The following is an 18833-nucleotide window of genomic DNA, read 5'->3' on the forward strand; positions in this document are numbered from 1 at the left end:
AGATGTTAAGGGGCTGTCTATCATGAGAGGAAAATAGTCACAATATTCAGGTACAAGAGGTCTCGATTTTGGGCCTCCATAAAGCTCCTCTCCTGATGAGAGTTGTACAGGTTGCATGAGCACAGACTCTCAGCCTGCTGCCTGAAGAGTCCTGTGGCGGAGGGGAACCAGGACGGGTGCCAGGTCTGGAGGGGTGCACAGGCCCAGCCATGCTCAGCACGTCCCAAACAACCGGTGCACGAACCAGAGCCATCTGCTGTCCATTTCACTTACATTCTCACTTGATGCTCTGCCAGCAGCTTGCTTTTTCACCCCTGGAAGGAGACTAATCCTCCCCGTCCTCACATGAGCCACCAAAGCGTCGGGTTCAGCTGGCAGGACTCTCTTCTGATTTTAGCCTGAGACAACAAAGAGCTACACTTCCCTGAAACATATTTCAAAGCATCATTTATCACAAACCCTCTTCCTAGCTCCATCCTCTACTTACTGTAATGACTAGATTTGCCTCTCCGCTCTTCATGAGAGTGTTTGAGTAATTTCCATCAACTAAATAACCATTAAGCACTCAGCAGTCCAACCTCAACAGTCGAAGTACATAAATGGCTCATGACCTGAACATCAGATGCATCATCTCCAAGACTGCAGCATCACTGTTTGAGTGATTTCCACAAACTAAATAACCATTAAGCACTTAGTGTCCCAGCCTCCTCTGCGGTTAACGCACACTGGAGCATCAAAGAATAAGACATTGATCAGAGAAGTTATGATTTATAGAAACGAAAAAAAGATTTTTCTGCCATTTTGAAAACTTTCTAGTAGCCTTAATTTGATTTTTATTCACTCAACATGCTTGAAGTTGCATGAAACTTTCTACTGCATCACAGGAAGTGCAAGCATGAACGTGTTTAATGATGTTTTTAATGATCGTTTCCTGGTGGTTGTAAGAAATAAGAATCAGTATTTCAATATGAGTCACCTTACTTACAGAAGCACAACAGACTGCTCAGAGAAAACTGTGATTCATCAAGAATCCAAACTTCTCACCGTGAGAATTTTGTTCTCTTTGGGTGCTCTCACTGTTGAATGATGCATTTGGAAAGCATTAAAAGTAATGTGACTTTAGAAGGCTGTCGGACAACAAGACATAAACATTCATGAGATCCTTCTGATTCATTATGGATGGATAATGTTTTATACGAGCTGATAAAACGCATCAGTGACCATTATGTGCTCTTAAAAACAAGGTCAGGATGTTTTTGTGGAAGTTCTGAGATGAGATGAGGTGATATGCATTATCAATCGATCAAACCTTTGTAAACCGTCTTTCATAGATGATCGTTGACTGACAAACCAGTATGACTAAAGAGGTAGATGAGGAAATGAAATGAAATGAAATACAGAGAAGCATTAAAATGTTTACCCATTCAGCCATCTATAAAAGAGACTTTATAAAACCAGTGAAAAGTATCGTATATTCACTGTATTGAATACACTTTTACCTCTTTCTCCAATGTCTCCCCTACCAGTGGAAGGAGCAACAGGTCAACAACGGCATCATACCTGAATGTAACTGTTGCCGTTGTAGACAAACGTAGTTTGTCTTTTGCTTTCGCACAGGACATGAACAGCACTCTGATCCACCTGTCCCGTCCTTACGTTGACTTTGTTGCTCTTTATACTGTGTGACCTTACTTCCTGCTTTGCTCCCGCCATGAGCACTGCGGCCACCAGAGGTCAGTGCCAAACAATAAACGTAAATATTGGTTGTAATAAGTTGCTCGTATAAATAACCAATGGGGTTTTCTTAGGGCGGCACTGGTCTCGAATATTTACTTCTGACTCTGAAAAAAAGGTACAATTCCTAAAATGTCCAACCATGTCTAACCATTTTTTAAGAAATAATACAGCTGGCTGACAATATCTCAGGCCCAGTTCTAGAACTAAATGATTTGGGGTGCATCTAAAATTATTGAGTGTGCACTAATAGCTACAATACAGTGTATCTCACTAGCCCTTTTCATACTGCGTTTCTGCAAAAGTGCCGAAATGAGCTCTGCAGTCATTGCAACCTGGCATTGCAAGAGATGGTAGTGATGTGTAACAGAGCAGCAGCTGTTTTAGCACAATAAGCTGCGGCAGCAGCGAGTGCATTCGAAACAATAATGCCCGGTATGCCGTTTATCGTGGCAATTTTGTAGATTGCACTAAGTTAATGGATTAGCCAGCCAAACACAAAGACCTCAATGCTCTGTTCTGCACGTTTTATTATCAAATTAGTATTTCATACACCGCACAATCCTGAATGGCTCTCTCACAATTCAGCAAAGCCCCATACGCCGCTCGACTTATGACTGTTTCTCAGCATTGGCTCTTCTGCAAGACTCAATGCGGCCCTATCTTCCTACCTTCATACATGACCTAAGGTCAGAGGTCACTCATTTACACCTATCCCCCTCTCATAGTGTTAAAAAAGTTAAGTTCACAGTTTGAGTTCCCACAAGGCCTAGCGTCTCAAATATCAAGTAGGTTGCTGCCCACTTCTTGTCCCACCATGACATGAGGCACCAAATTTCCTTCACATGTTCCTACAAACTCAAGCAAAGTTGTTCTGCATTTTGCTGAACGTCATTCAAGTCACTCTCTGTCCGACTCTAGTGAGAGGCGTGTTTCTGATGATACGGTCCACTTCCTTTTGTTATTATCAGAGTACTGGTCGCACAAATAACGTATGTCACAGATTTTCTTTCCGTCTTGCCAGCTCCGCCATTTCATACTGATCCCGCCTCGAACACTCGCCAAATTTAAGGCCTTTGTCACTAACCCCAAAGGCGGTACAGAGCCGGGATCACTTGGTCCCTCCATCACGCCTCTGGCTCAATTAGATTGCAGGCGAAATATCACAGAGGCGCAAATAGCGCGGCTTGAAACGGCAGTCTGACATGGGCTATTATGAACACAGCTGGAAATAGTTGTAAACACTCGTAAGTGAAAACAACGCATCGTGCGGAGTGCAAAATATTAAAACTGAGCATATGTAATGCGTGCTTTTGCACCCTCATAGAACGAGGCTTTTTTAAAGCAAAAACAGGATAAAACTTCAGTTTTTAAGTTTATATTATAGATATATATAGATATTTATATATTAAATGCACTGTTGGGTAGACTGTTCCAACACTTTGAAGCATAAAACCCAACTTCATTCCAAATTAAACTTCTCTTTTTACTAGTTCCTACTTATTTTCCAAATTGAGGAGGTGAACATGTGCTTTGAAATTAGAGACCTTTCCATCCAGACTCTTTATCCTCTCTCTGTGCTGCAGACCACACATAGCTCGTTTAAACGTGAGCGGTATTAAATGGTACTTTGAGATATAAAGCCCAGAGAGAGGTGCATGCTGATGGCACTGATACATCTATTTTTCTATCTATTTATTTTCCTTTGTTCATGGATGCCAGCAGAGTCACACGCCAAAACTGTTATGTGACTCAGACCGATAGTGGCAAATCAATCAAGTTTAGCATCAGTGTGGAATCTGTTTTGTGTGTGGGAGGGCTGGAGGGTTTGGTGATAATTCAGCTGTAAATGAATAACAGCAGGAAGAGATGGTGCAGATGATCAGTGATTTTCCTCCTCTGAAGAAAGCGATGATAAGGTTCCACACACGGAGTTAAGTAGGTTACCACACAGCCCTTCACAGGCAGGCTTGCCGTTGCTTTACTGCACACACATTATTACTGGCCGATCACCAACTACCTTTTTCATCCTGAATTTCCGCATGTGTGTCCAAAGAGACTGTGATAAAGAGAAAGCCAGCAAGGTGAAAGGGATGCCAGTTGTACATCTGTGAAATCTATAAGTACCTTGTCTGTGCAATGTTAACAATTCATTGTCAGTAAAATGCATTAGCTTTCAGACACACCCGGAAAAGACTGAAGGTTTCCAGACTCCTTCTCCAAACTCCACCTTCAGGGAATAACCACTTCAGGTAATTTAATTAGCTGGAAAAATGACCACCAGCTCCATGTTCATATGATTGCACTGGGTTTTAAGACACGGACTCGACTCAAGTGTTTGCCCTTGAAAATCAAATGTTGCGTGTAACTTTGGTAATGCACTGAAGTGTGTTTTTACCTTCCGGAGATACGATCATCCAGACTTGATTGTCAGAGAGCGAGACTGGAAGTAATAAGAGCTTTAATCGTGCTTAGATCATGCCGAGAAAACCTCTCATCTATCTGTGTGGTTCAGAAGCTGATCTTCATAAGTTCATATAGATGTTTTTAATGCTTTTTCTTTATCTTGTTTTCATCTTATCAAACCAATAACTGATGAAAAAATATGAATAACACTTTTTGTAACACAAGTTTTTCTAAACCCTTTGAAGGACTTCCAAATGGAGGTTGAGGTGAAATGTGCATGACCAGAAATAAATAACTTTACAGGATTAAACATGTGAATTTGATCCTGAAGAGACAAAAGGTAGGCCCTGGATGTTGCAATGCTCTTTCATCTGCTCTGACATGAATAATTCCAGGGGCTGAATAACAAAAACTTCCTGTCTAGATCATTTATCTCAGGTTAGGAAATCCTAATTACCCCAATCTACAACCAATGCTACTTTTCTCATCTTACCCAGCTAAACAACTTTGTAACTGTTTTTTTTTCTTTTTGAAATATGCAGTTTTTCTATATTTCTCTTCCATCCTGTTGACTTTTGTATATGTATTACGTGAATTTAAAGTTATGAAACAAACAGCTTTGTTATTAACTACTTTATTCTCGCCTTTTCCTCCCCAAAGACAGGCTCTGTGTCTCATGTGGCAGTATGCAGACGGCAGCTCCCGGAGCTCTTCACTGTCCTGCCGCCGGGTGAGCTTGGAGCTCTGGGTGTGTATCCTCTTTATGAGGGCAGCTTTAACCATAGGGACTTTCTCTGCACGTTTATTTTGAACTGTCTCCATCACGAACAGCTGTGACCATTTTCTTGTTGTTCGTGGCCTGAGGAAACTTTGATGAACGGCGCCCCCTCTCTCTGAGCCCTCAAGCCCCAGAGCCTGCAGGATGTGCAAGGAGCTCCAGGCGCTGCAGCGGCCTCAGGTAGCCCGCCATAAAGCAGACGGGTTACTGCAAGGCAAAGTGAGTAATGTTGTCATGGTTTTAAATCTTTTCTTCCACATGCTGTCATGTGAAAAGACCAAAAATTAACACTGTGAATAAGCGAAGCGAATTATTCAAACAGTATTTGTATTGGAATGATTCTGTCAACAGCTATTTGATCCATGTAAGCAGTTTCCATTGTATCTGCGATATAGGCCTACTTTATGTTAAGCCATGCTATTTCATGTTTAAATGGTCACTCAAATATAGTTTTGATGAGTACAATCAATATTGTAGATATCTTGAAATATATTTACTAGTAAGAATGTTATTGTAGTCTTTAATTACCATTCTGACTAGTGAGAATACAAGAAATGCTATGGATATTTAATATATCAATGGCAATAAAGTTAAAACGGCTTGCCATATGTGTGTTTTATCTTGAATGTTAGGGTCTCCTGTATGCCTCTGAATAAGTTCCACCTGTTGACATTTCATTAGTAGTGTAAAAGCAATAAATAAGCCGCCGGGCTGATTACACAAGTGGGCGAAAGTTAGGAAAGCTTACTGGCTATAAAGTGAGTTTATTAAAGATTTTGGGGATTAGGATGCTTATGTTATAAACAAACAATCAGATTTTCAAGTTAAAAGTTTTTGTAAGATGGCCTGTGATTCCGAAATTGCAGGGTGCATTAAAAGTCCTTGGCCTATTATAATGCTCAGAAAGATAGAAAGGAGGCTTTGAATGCAGCATTTTAAAGGAATCTTTAAGGGATGTTTGTGTTGTGTAGACCCTCCTGAAGATTGACTCTGCTGTAGTGTGTGTATGTGTGTGTGAGGTCGAGACAGAAAGAGGATGAGACAACTACTTTCTTTGTTGTAAAACCCACTTTCACAGGCTACAAAATTGACTCACTACCACTGCCAGTTTCACACCAGCCGATTCAAAAAGTCGTTACAAACCACACGAATTCAAAATGTGTTGGCAGCAGTATCTTTTTCCTTTCTTGTCAGGTCATTTAATTCACTGTCTTCCTCCTGTGATCTCGATGACTCAACACTAAAGTTAAACTTTTACAGGAAATAAAAAAGCGTCAGTGGCACACAGACAGGCCTGTGCTGTGCTGAGGCCCGTGCAAAACCTCCTTTACCTTTCTCACCCACATTTATTTCTGTTTGCAGTTTTCCTCTGCAGGGTGACAAATTGTACTCGGCGAATAAGTCTGACTGAGGGAGAAAAAAAGATGCACACATGCCTCAAAGTGAATTAGAGGAGCATTATGCTATAAAACAATACCCAAAAGTGAGTGATTTCCCAAACTGCAGGCCATGAGCTGCAGCAGTGAGCTGTTTTGCAGACAGGCAGTCCGTGAGTGCCCCAGCAGGGACGGGATGGTATGAATGATGCATGGCTTTACCACTTCCCAAGGCACCCTGCTATATGAGGTGGCTGAATAACTGAACAGACACAGTGCACGGCGACGCTGGCACCGAAAAACTGTGAGAGAGATGCAAATCTGATGCACAGAAGCTCAGTTATTGTTTTAGAAAGCAAAAGAGAGAAGTGAACTTATGCACAGCCATCATATGTATGTGTGTGTGTAAGTGGCAGCAAACCTGCACGAGCACCGGTGTCAGCTGTAGAGGGTGTGCACCTCTAACCAAAAACCACAGCTCACACACACTTTAAATACCCATATGCCTGACATGCAGTCAGTTGGTCCAACTCTGTTTGACTCAATGACACCACCATGAGATGCTCAGGGCTGTTGATTTTGGGTTTTGTCCTAAATGTTGCTCACTGCTTGGAAATTCTGGGTAAGTCTGCAGGGTTACAATCCGTCTGTGACTGTCAGCTGTTTATGGGCTTATTTTACTGGCCCTTAAGGTCTTGTTTAACCTGTGGCATTTACACTAAGCAGTGCTGCTATGGTTTTCCTAAGTGATTAGTCCAATTATAAATGCACACAGGCAATAAAGCCACATGCTTGATGCATCTTGAATGCACTAAATAATAACTAATTCTGCAAGTTATTGCTAAAGGCGTGTCGGTGTTGTCACTCCAGCAGTCAGTTCATTATTACTGGCCAGTGTTGTCACCTAAAACCGCATTAGTTTCCTTACAGCCTTTAAAAGCTAATATACGAGGGTCGTTAAGGTTTTTTCTTTGTGTTTGGGGAAAACCCTCTGCAGGTTTCACTTATCTAGGTTTTCTACTGTATGCTTTTATGTTCCATATGAGGGTTTTTTCTGCATCGGCAGTGTTACATCCAGCTGGAGATGAAAGTTTAAACGTGAAAAAGCTTTTTTAAAAGTTGAAAGTCTTATTTGTTTACCACATCTCCAGTCTGCATAGGAAGAGTTACTGGTGAATGGTTGCTGTTTGGTGAGAAAAAGAAGCCCCCGGGGCTCAGGAAATATGATGCAGTGCATGAATAACTGATTTTTTTCTCTCTCAGTTATTACTTAGTTTGTATCCTTAAGGTGTGCCTTTTCCATGCTTGGCTGACATTTATTTTGGCAATAACCTGCAAGGGCAAATGAATTATAAACCCACAAGGCATAATTGAACTGATACAGCATATTTATTTCTCTCCCTCTGTGTCCTTTCCTCTTAAAAGGCTTTGGAGGCTCTCCACATTGTTTCCATTTGCTGTGATGTATAGTGAGACCAACAGCGGCTCAGCTTTAACAGTGTTTGATGCAAACAGTTTAGTTTAGACTGCAGCAGCTGGCAGTATGTTCTGTGGTTTTCCATGAAGCAGTGCAGCAGCATAATGTTACTCATCATGTATCTAAAGCTGAAGAGAGGCTCTTGGCTTCAGCTGGCTGATGGGCAAACTGTGTCCTTAAGTGCACTTTGATAAGGTCAGCAGAGGAAGCAGGATGAAAGGGACTTTGTATGCATTGGAGCCTGCACACTGTCCTTTCTGCAAGTGTTAAAACCTGCCAGCCTGTATTAAATGTCCTTTCCTCTGAAACCTCCCCTAATCGTGGCTGATTTCTTAGCAGTGTGGAGGGAAGCGGTCGGGTATGGATCAGGGCAGAACTTTTGGACTGTTTTCATTTCATTAACATAATGGAGTCCTCTATTAAATATACACTGAGGGGACAAGGTTGCATTTGTCAAATGCCATTGTGTGTACTGAGTCCAACTCCTGTCTTCAGCCCTCTGATTATTAGATGGTTACTCCAGCTTTTACTCAAATTTCCATATCAGTTTTGGATTGCAGCTCCATATGTGTTAGCCATGTTAGCCGTGCAGATGGCACCGTTGGTTTGTTGTTCTTGGATCGGTTCACCACTTTGGTCCTGACTGAAATAAATCCAAAACTTTTGGATGGATTGGTATGAGATTTTATACAGACATTCATGGACTTGGATGGGACTTGTCCTCTTGTGGATGGACATGGATGGATTGCCATGAAATTTAGTTAAGATATTCCTGTTAATAACTTCAGTTAATGCCCTGACTTTTCATTTAGCGCCACCAATTTTTTGGGAGGAGATTTTAATTTGTCTGTCACAGTTCTTTGTTTGCTTTTGTCATTTTGCATTTTGCATTTAAGTGGGACAGAGGAAAATGGGTAGACAAAAGAATTAAAAAAGAAAAAATATTTAATATTTTGTGTAAGTTTTCATTTTCATTTAAACTTTAAAATTTAAGCTTCCAAATGTGTTTCTATCTTCTTTTTCTAATTCTCATCTAGTCTTGCGTAACGAGACCAACAGTGAACATGATCAACAAAACATCTGCATTTTAGCATTGTCATTGAGAGCGAGCAGCACAGCTGTAGATTCTTGGTTTTGTTTATTTTGGCTTTGACACGTTCTAATTATGATAAAATAACCACTGACCCAGTGAGTCAGCCTCATCCATCACAGTTTCACTTAACTAGTGAAAGACAAAAGCATGTGCAGAAAGCCATTTCATAGGCACAACAAAGGACATCTATCAACCTGCTGTCTGTCAGCAACAATCACATTTCCCCCCTCAAGACATTTCTTCTTTGCTAGTGTTTGCAATTTTTAGGTCTGTTCAGGTGAACTTATGACCTCATTGTTATTATCTCAGGTGCGGGTGGAGAGCCACTTCTTGAGATCACACACAACATCACAGCAGTCCTGGGAGAAGACGTCTACCTGAGCTGTAGATATCTGGGCGAGAGCGAGATCCAGAGCGCCGAGTGGAAACGCCATGGCAACTCCAGGATCAAATCCAAGAGATTGGCTGGGTTTTTTAATGGCAAACCGTTTGGCCGTGACGACTTCTCAAAGCCAGACTCTCTCACCAACCTCACGGTGAGGACGAAGGTGTCCAGTGTGGAAGCAGAGGGAGAATATTCCTGCGAGTTTGCATCAGAGTTGGAGTATTATTCTGACAGCGTGTTCCTCACTGTAGTAGGTAAGACAAACTAATATGTGTGTTTTTCTTGTATTCATTGACTGCTATGAGAAGAAATTGGCCTGTTTAGGTTGCAATAATTTAAGATAAAGATTCCTAAATCTAAAGCTGCAGCACTACCAGTCTCATTTACATTTTTACTTCATTCCTTCACAGCTCGGCCTGATGTACAGATCCAGGTGAATGCAGAGACCATAAACGGCTTTCACTACCAGTCGGTGTCATGCTCTGCAGTCGGTGGCCGGCCGGCGCCTCAGGTCAGCTGGTTGGTGGGCGGCCATCGTCCCTCAGATTACCCTTTCACTGTTAGCGTGACTGAAACCGTGCACTCAAACGGCACTTCCACCTTGAGCAGCGTCCTCCGCTTCCCCACCCACCTGCAGGACGAGGACAGCGTGTCATGTGTGGTCCAACACCCGACCCTCCCAAACCCCAAAGTCACCACAGTGAGGGTGGAGACCTACAGTAAGCTCACACTCACACAGCTGAGCATGTTGTGTTGGTCCATCTGTGTTGCAGGAGGTGACATATTGTGTTGCATCACCAGTCAGAGTTTTGTAATCGTGCATCATGACTCAGCATCTCACTACACAATGACTTTCTCCTGCTGATTTTTCACGCTGGCTGTTCCTTCCCACTCTGCTCCACATACACAGTGACAGACCATAAATCACATTGCACAATGCAATGCATTCATGTGGGAATGCACTCTTTTTTACTGGCGTTGAGCATATGGAACACCATAACGCAGAAACAGCCCAGTAACTAATAACAAAAATCATAACACAGTGCAGCGTGCAGTTTGGAGGCTGCATTTCTCCAGATCAAAAACGATTAGTCACATACAAGCACATACTGTAGGTTGTTTGGTGAAAAAACATTTTCCAGTTTAACCTCTTTCGACACCATGGAATGCATTATTAATGATAAGTGCATAGGATCATCTTTTATTATTATTTTGGTCTGTAGACTTTTATCAGGCGAATGTATGACATTCAAGTGTCTATAATCCATATTTTTATTTTAACAATGGATTAAATGGAAAAAGAGGTCAGTCATCCACAGAGAGTTATGACCTGACTCTACACTTTTTCTCTCAGCTCTGCAGACTCTTTCATTTTATTGTTTTTGCTTTCAGGTTCGCACCATTCTGCTTTTGGTTCACGCTAACTAGTATCGTTTTCAGCCACAGCAGATGGCTGTTTTTCAGACAAAAAACTCAGGTTAATCCACCATTGGCTACCTGCTCACCAAACAGACAGACAGGGACAACTAGCTGAACAATTAGCAGCTAAAAAGCTCCTGATTTCCCACAGGAGTTGGTGGACACTATTATCAATGAAAACAGAGTGAATATTGGACTTTCATTCATCAGGTGACCAGAAATCTGACTCCAAATTTATTTTATTGAATATAGTATTTTCCATTTAAAATGTTGGATATAATGATATTATTCAGGTTTTAGAAGCATTCTTTGGACATAGCATTCGGAATATTTAATATATGAAATATCCTTATCGGACTAACATATTTTGTGGTGCATCCTGTAAATGCTGTTAATGTTGTGTTTGTATCTGTTGCCCCCAAGTGGCAAAAAAAAACAAAAAAAAAATTATGAAGATTTAAAATGAGCAACTAATTACATACATTTACTTATTTAGCTTTTCGTATGTAGCATAATTCATCCAGAGATGACACTTTGCACTTGTGGAAATCAAACACAACCCATAAAATACTTTGTAGAAAAACTTAAGCAAATAAAACCCAAACTGGCAAGAACCAGCTGTTAACAAAGCTATAAAAACCCTCAAAAGTTTGGTTTTGTTGTCCTCTTGACCGACTGAGCAACATTTAAGTTCACACCACACATGTCGGCTCTGGACGCCGTGTAACGAGCAGTGACTCTAGCAGACATCCGAAAAGAAACAGGTCACCCAAATAAAAAAAAGACTGACCTCAAAACATTTCATGCGTCCTCATGACATGGAATAGATGCATTATGTTTTAATCTTCCACTCTCCATGTCAATAGTAGATAATAATACCTTTCAATAGCGTACACTTCATACACTACTCGGCTACTGTCGGATTAGGAATGACTACATGGATAACTCATCAATGCTGGTGCTGTTCGATAAAATTAGTGATTTCGGTAGACAACTAGCGACTGCTGATTGGCCTTGCATCCTGTTCTGGTTACCTAAATTGTCATCAAAACTTTAAGCACCCCTGCTTTAAATGCCCCCTAGTGGTCACAGACTGCTTATTGGCTGCCTTGTGTTTGAAGTACTGTATACAAGTTTACAAGTTTTTCTATTCGTTTAGGCACTTTATAAAGTGCGCAGTGTCCAGATTCCTGCATGGAAACAGTGAATGTATATGTGGCAGACTGTACAGTAAAAATCCCATTAACAGGAGCCTGGTCAGCCAAGTCATTTGTTCATTCACACCCCATTGAAGGGCTGCAGCTTAGGTAGTTTTCTAACTGCAGTGGTTTTTTAAATCCTCGCAGAACTGTAGGTGTTAACAGAGGAAAATTACTTTAACTCACTTTAATCGTCAGACCCTTCCCCCAACACCTGAGCTCAATTCTCTCACTCATTAGGGATGGTTGGTTATTGTGTGACACCACAACTTTTATGTATTTGATAATAGACTCTGATCTCTGCTGATTCCCTGGTATTAAAGCCTGCGGTTCTCTCAGCTTTGGTTGGACAGCAGCTGGGCCAGACATCTGCTCTCAGCTGCAGCCCAGCCAACAGATGGGACAGGTGATAAGCCTAAGTCAGCAGTCTCCAAAACCCAAGCAGAAGCCCCTTACAGCTTGTGTTTAGCTAACATTCAGCTCATCCGGCCCCGGCTTCCTATTCAACAAAAACACCCTGAGCCCCTTCTTGATATCTGACTTTTTAATTTGCTGGAAAAAACATTAGACCTTGTGAAAGAATAACTCTTCTCGCCTTTCTTCCTGCTCTTTAGCGAAGCCAAATGTGACTATTAAAGCAGAGATGGTACAACAAAGAGGAAGTGAGTTCTGGGTGGTCTCGTGCATTTCGTCTGGAGGGAGACCTGACGCTGACATCTCCTTGGCTATGAACACCGACGAAGAGCTGCACAGAAAGAGCAACACAGACTCAGACATGCAAATGATCTCTGTCATCCTCCCTGTAACAGAGTACGAGGGGCGCACTGTCACCTGTGTGTTTGACCACCCTAAATTTACACAGAAAGAGTCACGAGTCATAACACTGCCATCTTTTTGTGAGTATTATTTCACCTAAAGCAAAAAAAAGCTGATGCTCATGAGGCAGAAGTTATATTAAAAGATGTGCTCTCTATCATGCAGATTTGTCTGGAGTTCAGTTGTTTTACTCCGAGCTGGGAAGCAACAGTAACGATCTCGAAGGTACTGAGTCTTTAGAGCTGCAGGAAGGACAGAGTGACACAGTCATACGGCTGCAGGTGACGGGGAATGTGCCATATTACAACGCCACCTGCAACAAGTGAGAAATATTTCAATAAAATAATTTTTTTTTCTTTTTGTTTCCTTACTTTTGAATTCATTGCAAGTTTGTTTTTTGTCTTGAATAAAAACAGAATAATATGGGGGAAACATATTGACAGAAACCAATAACATCAATACTGCTTTTTTCGTGTGCGAATGTAGACTGAAACAACCTACGTTCCTTGTGGTTTGGTGCCACCAAATGTATTACCACTTCCTCCACAAGCGACAGACAGCAGGAACCAGATTTAGACACGTTTCCTGATTGAAATAACGTAATTTGGTGTCAGTAAAACATTAAGCATAAATTCATCTTTGTACATGTGCTTGTGTTTCCCTGTAGAGATGACGGGCCCTTGCCTGAGGGTGTGCAGCTGGTTGGCAGCAGCCTCACAGTTGAGGGTCCTGTGGAGCATCAGCACGCCGGCCTGTATGAATGTATCTTCTCCTATCACCATCACGGAGCAGTGCTGAAGTTTAACGTCACAGTTAAACCTACAGTTACACAGCCTGGTTGGTTAAACTACATTTTTAATCTTCTGCATTGCACGGACTATAAAATATTGATGTTGAACGTTTTTTCTCAGTTGCTCCCACAGTACGAGTTGATTTGCGTTTTGAGGATGGAAACCGGGTGATTGAGTGCTCAGCAGCTGATGCTGTTCCTGCAGCCAACATGTCCTGGCTTCTACCAGAGGGTGTGTCTGGAGTCTCTTGGTTCAATTCCACTTCTCATAATGGAAGCCACTCTGTCAGGGGAGTTTTACTCCTCCCTGCCTGCTCGCCTTGGGAGCTCACTGCAAAGTGTGTGATAAATCACCCTGCGTTTGAGGAGCCACACAACAGAAGCATAACCCTCCCTCTTTGCGGTATGTTCGACAAATCAAGCGATGGATGATTTTTGTCTGAGCGGCGGACACATTTGGCCATATAAGTGCCATAGATGTTGCCATAGACTCCCTCACTTACTGTAGTAACTTTTCTTTCCCACGCAGCTCGCCCAAACATCACCATCAACTCCAGCACTGAGTGGAAAGATGGCGATGAGTACACAAAGGTGGACTGCTCTGTGGACAGCGTTGCCCCTGCAGCAACCATAACCTGGCATGTTGGAAACAGTGACAACAGCATCAGTTATCTGTCTGAGACTGAAGTCCAGGCTGATGGTTTGGTATTGGCCCGGAGCTCTGCACACTTCTTGTCCTCTTTGTATTCTGGTCAGAATGTGACCTGCACGGTGGAGCATCCGAGCCTGGAGGCACCAGAAAAAAGAACAATACGCATTCTTGTGCACAGTACGTTTCTTTCTTTCTTTCTTTGAAATTTGTGACTCACGCAAACTCGCACAGCTGCTCATCCCCTTCCTGTCATCCCGTGTTTTCTTTTTCAGAAGCCCCTCTGCTGAGTGTGTCTGTGGTGAAACCGCAGGACTCTCCGCTCTGGCTGGCAGTGTGTGACTGCAGAGGGGAGGGAGTCGGGTCGAACCTCGCCTGGGTCCTTCCCGAAAATGCCAAAGGCCAAACATCCCTGAACTCAGAGTACAAAGGGCACATCATTAAAGCCAGGCTGACTTATCAGTTTCCTCTGGCCCTGCATGAGGGGCAGGACCTGACCTGTGTGTATCATTTTGAACATGGAGCCACAGAGAAAAAGACCCTTCACATCCCCAGATACCGTGAGTTTAACAGAGACAATGCAAACACCTGCACACTAAAGTTACTCGAAATGTTCATTCCTCGATCCAAAGAGGTTCGTCTTTAAGCTAAAACTGACTTTTCTGCAGATATCTCCTCCGTGAGAGTCTTAAACCACACGACTCCTCTGCAAAGCCGCTACGGTGGTGAACACATCACACACAGACTTTCTCTCCAGGAAAATCATCACGTGCAGAGAGTTCTGCTCCGAGTCGAAGGCAACGTGCCAGATTACAGCCTCAACTGTAAAAGGTAGTGTACCTTCAATCATCTACCACCTAATCATCACGAGGAAGCATCTGTATGCACAACTGGATATCAGTTTTAAGATATTCTATATTTTCTGTTGTCAACAAATCTCATGAGAAGGTCTGAACTAACAATAAAAAATCATAGCCAATCTATCTTACCTTGACTCAACTCCACAAACACTTCCTGCTGTAATTGTAAATCAGAAAAGCTTATACCATAAAATACATTTTAAGGAATTAAGTGTTCTATAAATCTGTCTATGAAAGATATATGAACAACTTTATAAAAACCTTCAGTCACACTTAAATCCGCCAGACTTTCCTGTTTCATTCCTGACTCAGTGTGGAAAAAAAATCTCATTTTGAAAAAATAGCCTCTAAATATTTGTACTGTAAAAAAGACACTACAGGTGAAAAGGGTAAAAAAAAAAGGAACTAATAGACATCAGCATGTATTACAAGTTTTGAAATGTATGATTAAATATGCAAATGAGGCATGATCTAATGCTAACTTTTGCATGGATTTAGAAGAAATCTTCAGACACAAATAGGCAAAGTTTGTAAATCAAACATTCTTATGTGTATTTTGTTTGTTTTCTTTCCACTAGTCTGAAATAAAAAATGTTATGAAGGCAAAATAGCCGCAAATCTCAACTGTGCATGAAAAACATTGGCCTGTAATGTCTCGCCTTTAAATAAAATAAACCTTTTGGTGCAAAATTGAACATTAATGTCTTTGCTTGCAACAGATGGGGTGCAGACAGAGTAGGAAAATTGGAAGCTTTTGAGAGATGCACATGCAACACTTTGTTACTTTTAAAAGTAAGAAACAATCCTGCAGAGGCAAACTCAAAAGTCTTGTGTTTCAGGAGTGACGGCTCATTTGTCCAGATGGACGGCGTTGCAATGGTCTTCCAGCCAGAGCTGACAGAGCAGGATGAAGGTCTGTACACCTGCTGGGCGTCCTTCTATCACCACACAGCTGCAGTCAACATTCAAGTGGAGGTCATGAACAAGGACAGACTGTTTGGTGAGAATTGAACATGTTGTGTTTTCTATCTACAGTCAGAGTGACATGATTACTAAAGATATGCTGATCATATCAACACACTGAGGTTTGTTTTCAGATGATAAAACTTTGACAACTGTGTCCATTTCAGCACTCGCTGCAATAATCTGCGTGTCTTCGGCCTTGGCCATCCTCCTCATCCTCGTCGTCATGCTCTGGGTGTGCTGGTGAGTTAAATGCCTCCACAGGTGACAGGTTGCAGCTCAGCAGGTGATGTGTTGACGGGCAAATGAGGGCAATGCCGATGACATACGATAATGTGAGATAAACAGGATGCGCGGATCGTTAACCCAACTCACCAAAAACCCAGTATCTCGCTGTTATTCACAAACAGGAAGCAGTGTGGCTGAAGCAGACAGGTGCCTGTGCCACCGCAGCCCTGCATGTAGACAGGTAGAAATGTTCCCTCTGTCTCTGAGACAAACAGATTTATTTTCCATTTTCCTGCTCTGGCTTTTAGCAGTGTTACTTCTGGCCCTTTGTGCAGCTTACTGCTGTGTGTTGGCCCATTATCATCAATGCCACATTGCAAAAAAGTAAGGTAAAGGGTTCAAAAAGGCCACATCTTACGAAGTTATTAGTATAATGAAATCGGAGCTGCTGTTCCTCAATGAGCAATATCCACAAATCCATCTCTTAATCTTATTGCCGTTGGAAAAAATCAGTGAGTCACTCGTCTTTTACGACTGATGTGGGACATCTGTCACAATCTGAGCACTGTTTATGGTTTCTGCCTGCAGAAGTTTCCACATTTTCACATTCACTGCCAAATCTAACCTTTCTCAAGAATGTTTGTCAGGATCAGACCTCTCGCTCTCTCGCTGTGAATAACGCTGCACCGTGCAGCACAACGCGGCTCAGAAGCTATTTCAATAGGCTCTCTGGTCAGAACATTTGGTCAAGGTGCCATTGGTTGACAGAGCCTCGGTCCCATTATCCCCTGCCCCAGTGGGAGGGTCCCGTCAGGCTAATTTGGGAAGGTCAGTCACACAGCGTACAATCAGCGTACACAAGAAAACATGACTCCCCTGGAGAAAAGCTATTTTAGGACCTACGTGAACCCCCCCTCACCGTCCCCTCTCAGTACTGGGGACACTTTTAGACACCAGCATGTCTTCATTGGGCTGATGTCACTGAGGTCATAATGTACAAAGTGAGCTGCAGCTTCTGACATCAGAGATCAATGATGAGGACTCAGGTCACCACTCGTTGTCCCCATTAATATTTCTGTAGCATTCTGCATTCACACCTGCAACTTACCCAACATTTGAACTGAACTCAGTGTCAGATTGAGTCACAGTGCCATCTAGTGGTGCTGTTCAGCCCTACAAGCTCCTTAAAAAAAATCAGCAATTCAAAACAGGATTTTTCATGTTTAAACCTGAACACTGAGGCCATTGTGAATTAATTGTCTCCGTAAACTAAATTCCCTTTCTGTCAGGCCTCTCATCCTCTGTCGTTTTTAATAATCTTTTATTGAGAGCTGGTTTCACAGCTTCACAGTAAAAGACGGAAACAGACTGAACAGCATTGTAAAAATGGAAAACAAAGACCTAAATTCTTTTTGCAACCAACAAATCCTCCAGCAAACATTTCGGCCTCTTCAGGTCTACTCCTGCAAGTAAATGTTCTCTGTTGTCATGAGGGTGTTGTTGTGTTTTACCTGCTTGTAAAATTAACTGCAATTCCCCCTCTGCAGTTCAACTTTTAAATGCTTTGTCGGCCTCTATTTAAATAAAAAAATGTTTTACCTGATCTTTTATTGTCTCATCAAAGTTTAGCAACATTATTTATTTATGGGCCTCGGTTTTATCCCACAATTTAGCTCATTTTTGTTTGTGTGTATGTTGTTGTATTTCATAGTGTTTCTCTGTATACAAGCTGCTGACATCTAATTTTTCCCTTGTGGCATTATAAATAATAAAGTTGTTTGAATATAACCATACAATCCTTTCTGTTTTTGTTTTACAGCAAAAGAAAAAGAAAGCCAAAATATAAGGTAAAACTCAATTCAGTTAACATACAAGTTTGTTTTCTATTTCATCAATTCTGTTTTTCCTGTTAAATTGATCATGTTCTTCTGGTTATTATGCACATCTGATACTCAAAATGAACACTCTCAACCTGTTTCCTTCTTCTCTCTCTCTCTCTCTCTCTCTCTCTAATTCAGGAGCAGGAGTGTCTCTCGGCCTTGACCTCTCTGATGCAGGAGCCCGGCTCTCCTGAGGTGAAGAAGCCAGCAGTGACAGAAATCGACAGTAAGGAATACGCTCAGCTGATCAGTTACTCCATTGTCATTGATGTCAAGAGTACAGTGTGAAGATAAAAAGGCTTTGACATACAGTCTGCTGTACATTGTGCACAAACTACTGGAACTGTAGCATCATTTTAAGATTCCAGTGCATTTTTATGAGTTTTAGCATTAGAAGTGAAATATTCTTTTTTTAAGTACTGATGTGCGAGTTATTTTTAGGGTTTTTAGTTTTGACTGATTGCCGTTACTGTTGCACTTTTTCACCCTACTTGAATTTTGTACTGTTTTATACACAATGTATTTTTCCAGTTTTTGTCAATAAAATCATCCAAATACAGTCTAACTTTGTTGTTTGTTATTGAGTAGAGTTGAATGTGACTTTAGCTGCATAACCATCTGCCCTTGTGATATCTTTGGTCGACTAAATCAGTGAGAGGACCATCTGCTGTGACAACCGGAGTAACTAAAAATAAATCCTCATACAGTGTATGATCCAGATGTCGGCACACTCATCTTCAGCTCATCCGCCCAAACGGGGTTACGGTGTTGTTACACCCT

At 41.8% G+C, this 18833-nt stretch overlaps 1 protein-coding gene across 1 annotated transcript; it reads left to right on the forward strand.

Annotated features, from left to right (window-relative positions):
- The first annotated feature begins 6849 nt into the window (after positions 1–6849).
- si:ch211-149e23.4 (uncharacterized) lies at positions 6850–18576 on the forward strand. Its single transcript, XM_059331212.1, has 14 exons — positions 6850–6916; positions 9174–9503; positions 9660–10025; positions 12482–12763; positions 12849–13005; positions 13351–13520; positions 13607–13876; positions 14003–14302; positions 14398–14682; positions 14791–14953; positions 15822–15982; positions 16113–16188; positions 17993–18020; positions 18192–18576. The coding sequence occupies exons 1-14, from the start codon at positions 6850–6852 to the stop codon at positions 18339–18341; spliced, it is 2805 nt and encodes a 934-aa protein (XP_059187195.1). The 3' UTR covers positions 18342–18576.
- Positions 18577–18833: the final 257 nt, after the last annotated feature.

Source organism: Centropristis striata, chromosome 4, assembly GCF_030273125.1.
Source record: "Centropristis striata isolate RG_2023a ecotype Rhode Island chromosome 4, C.striata_1.0, whole genome shotgun sequence".
Classification (NCBI taxonomy): domain Eukaryota; kingdom Metazoa; phylum Chordata; class Actinopteri; order Perciformes; family Serranidae; genus Centropristis; species Centropristis striata.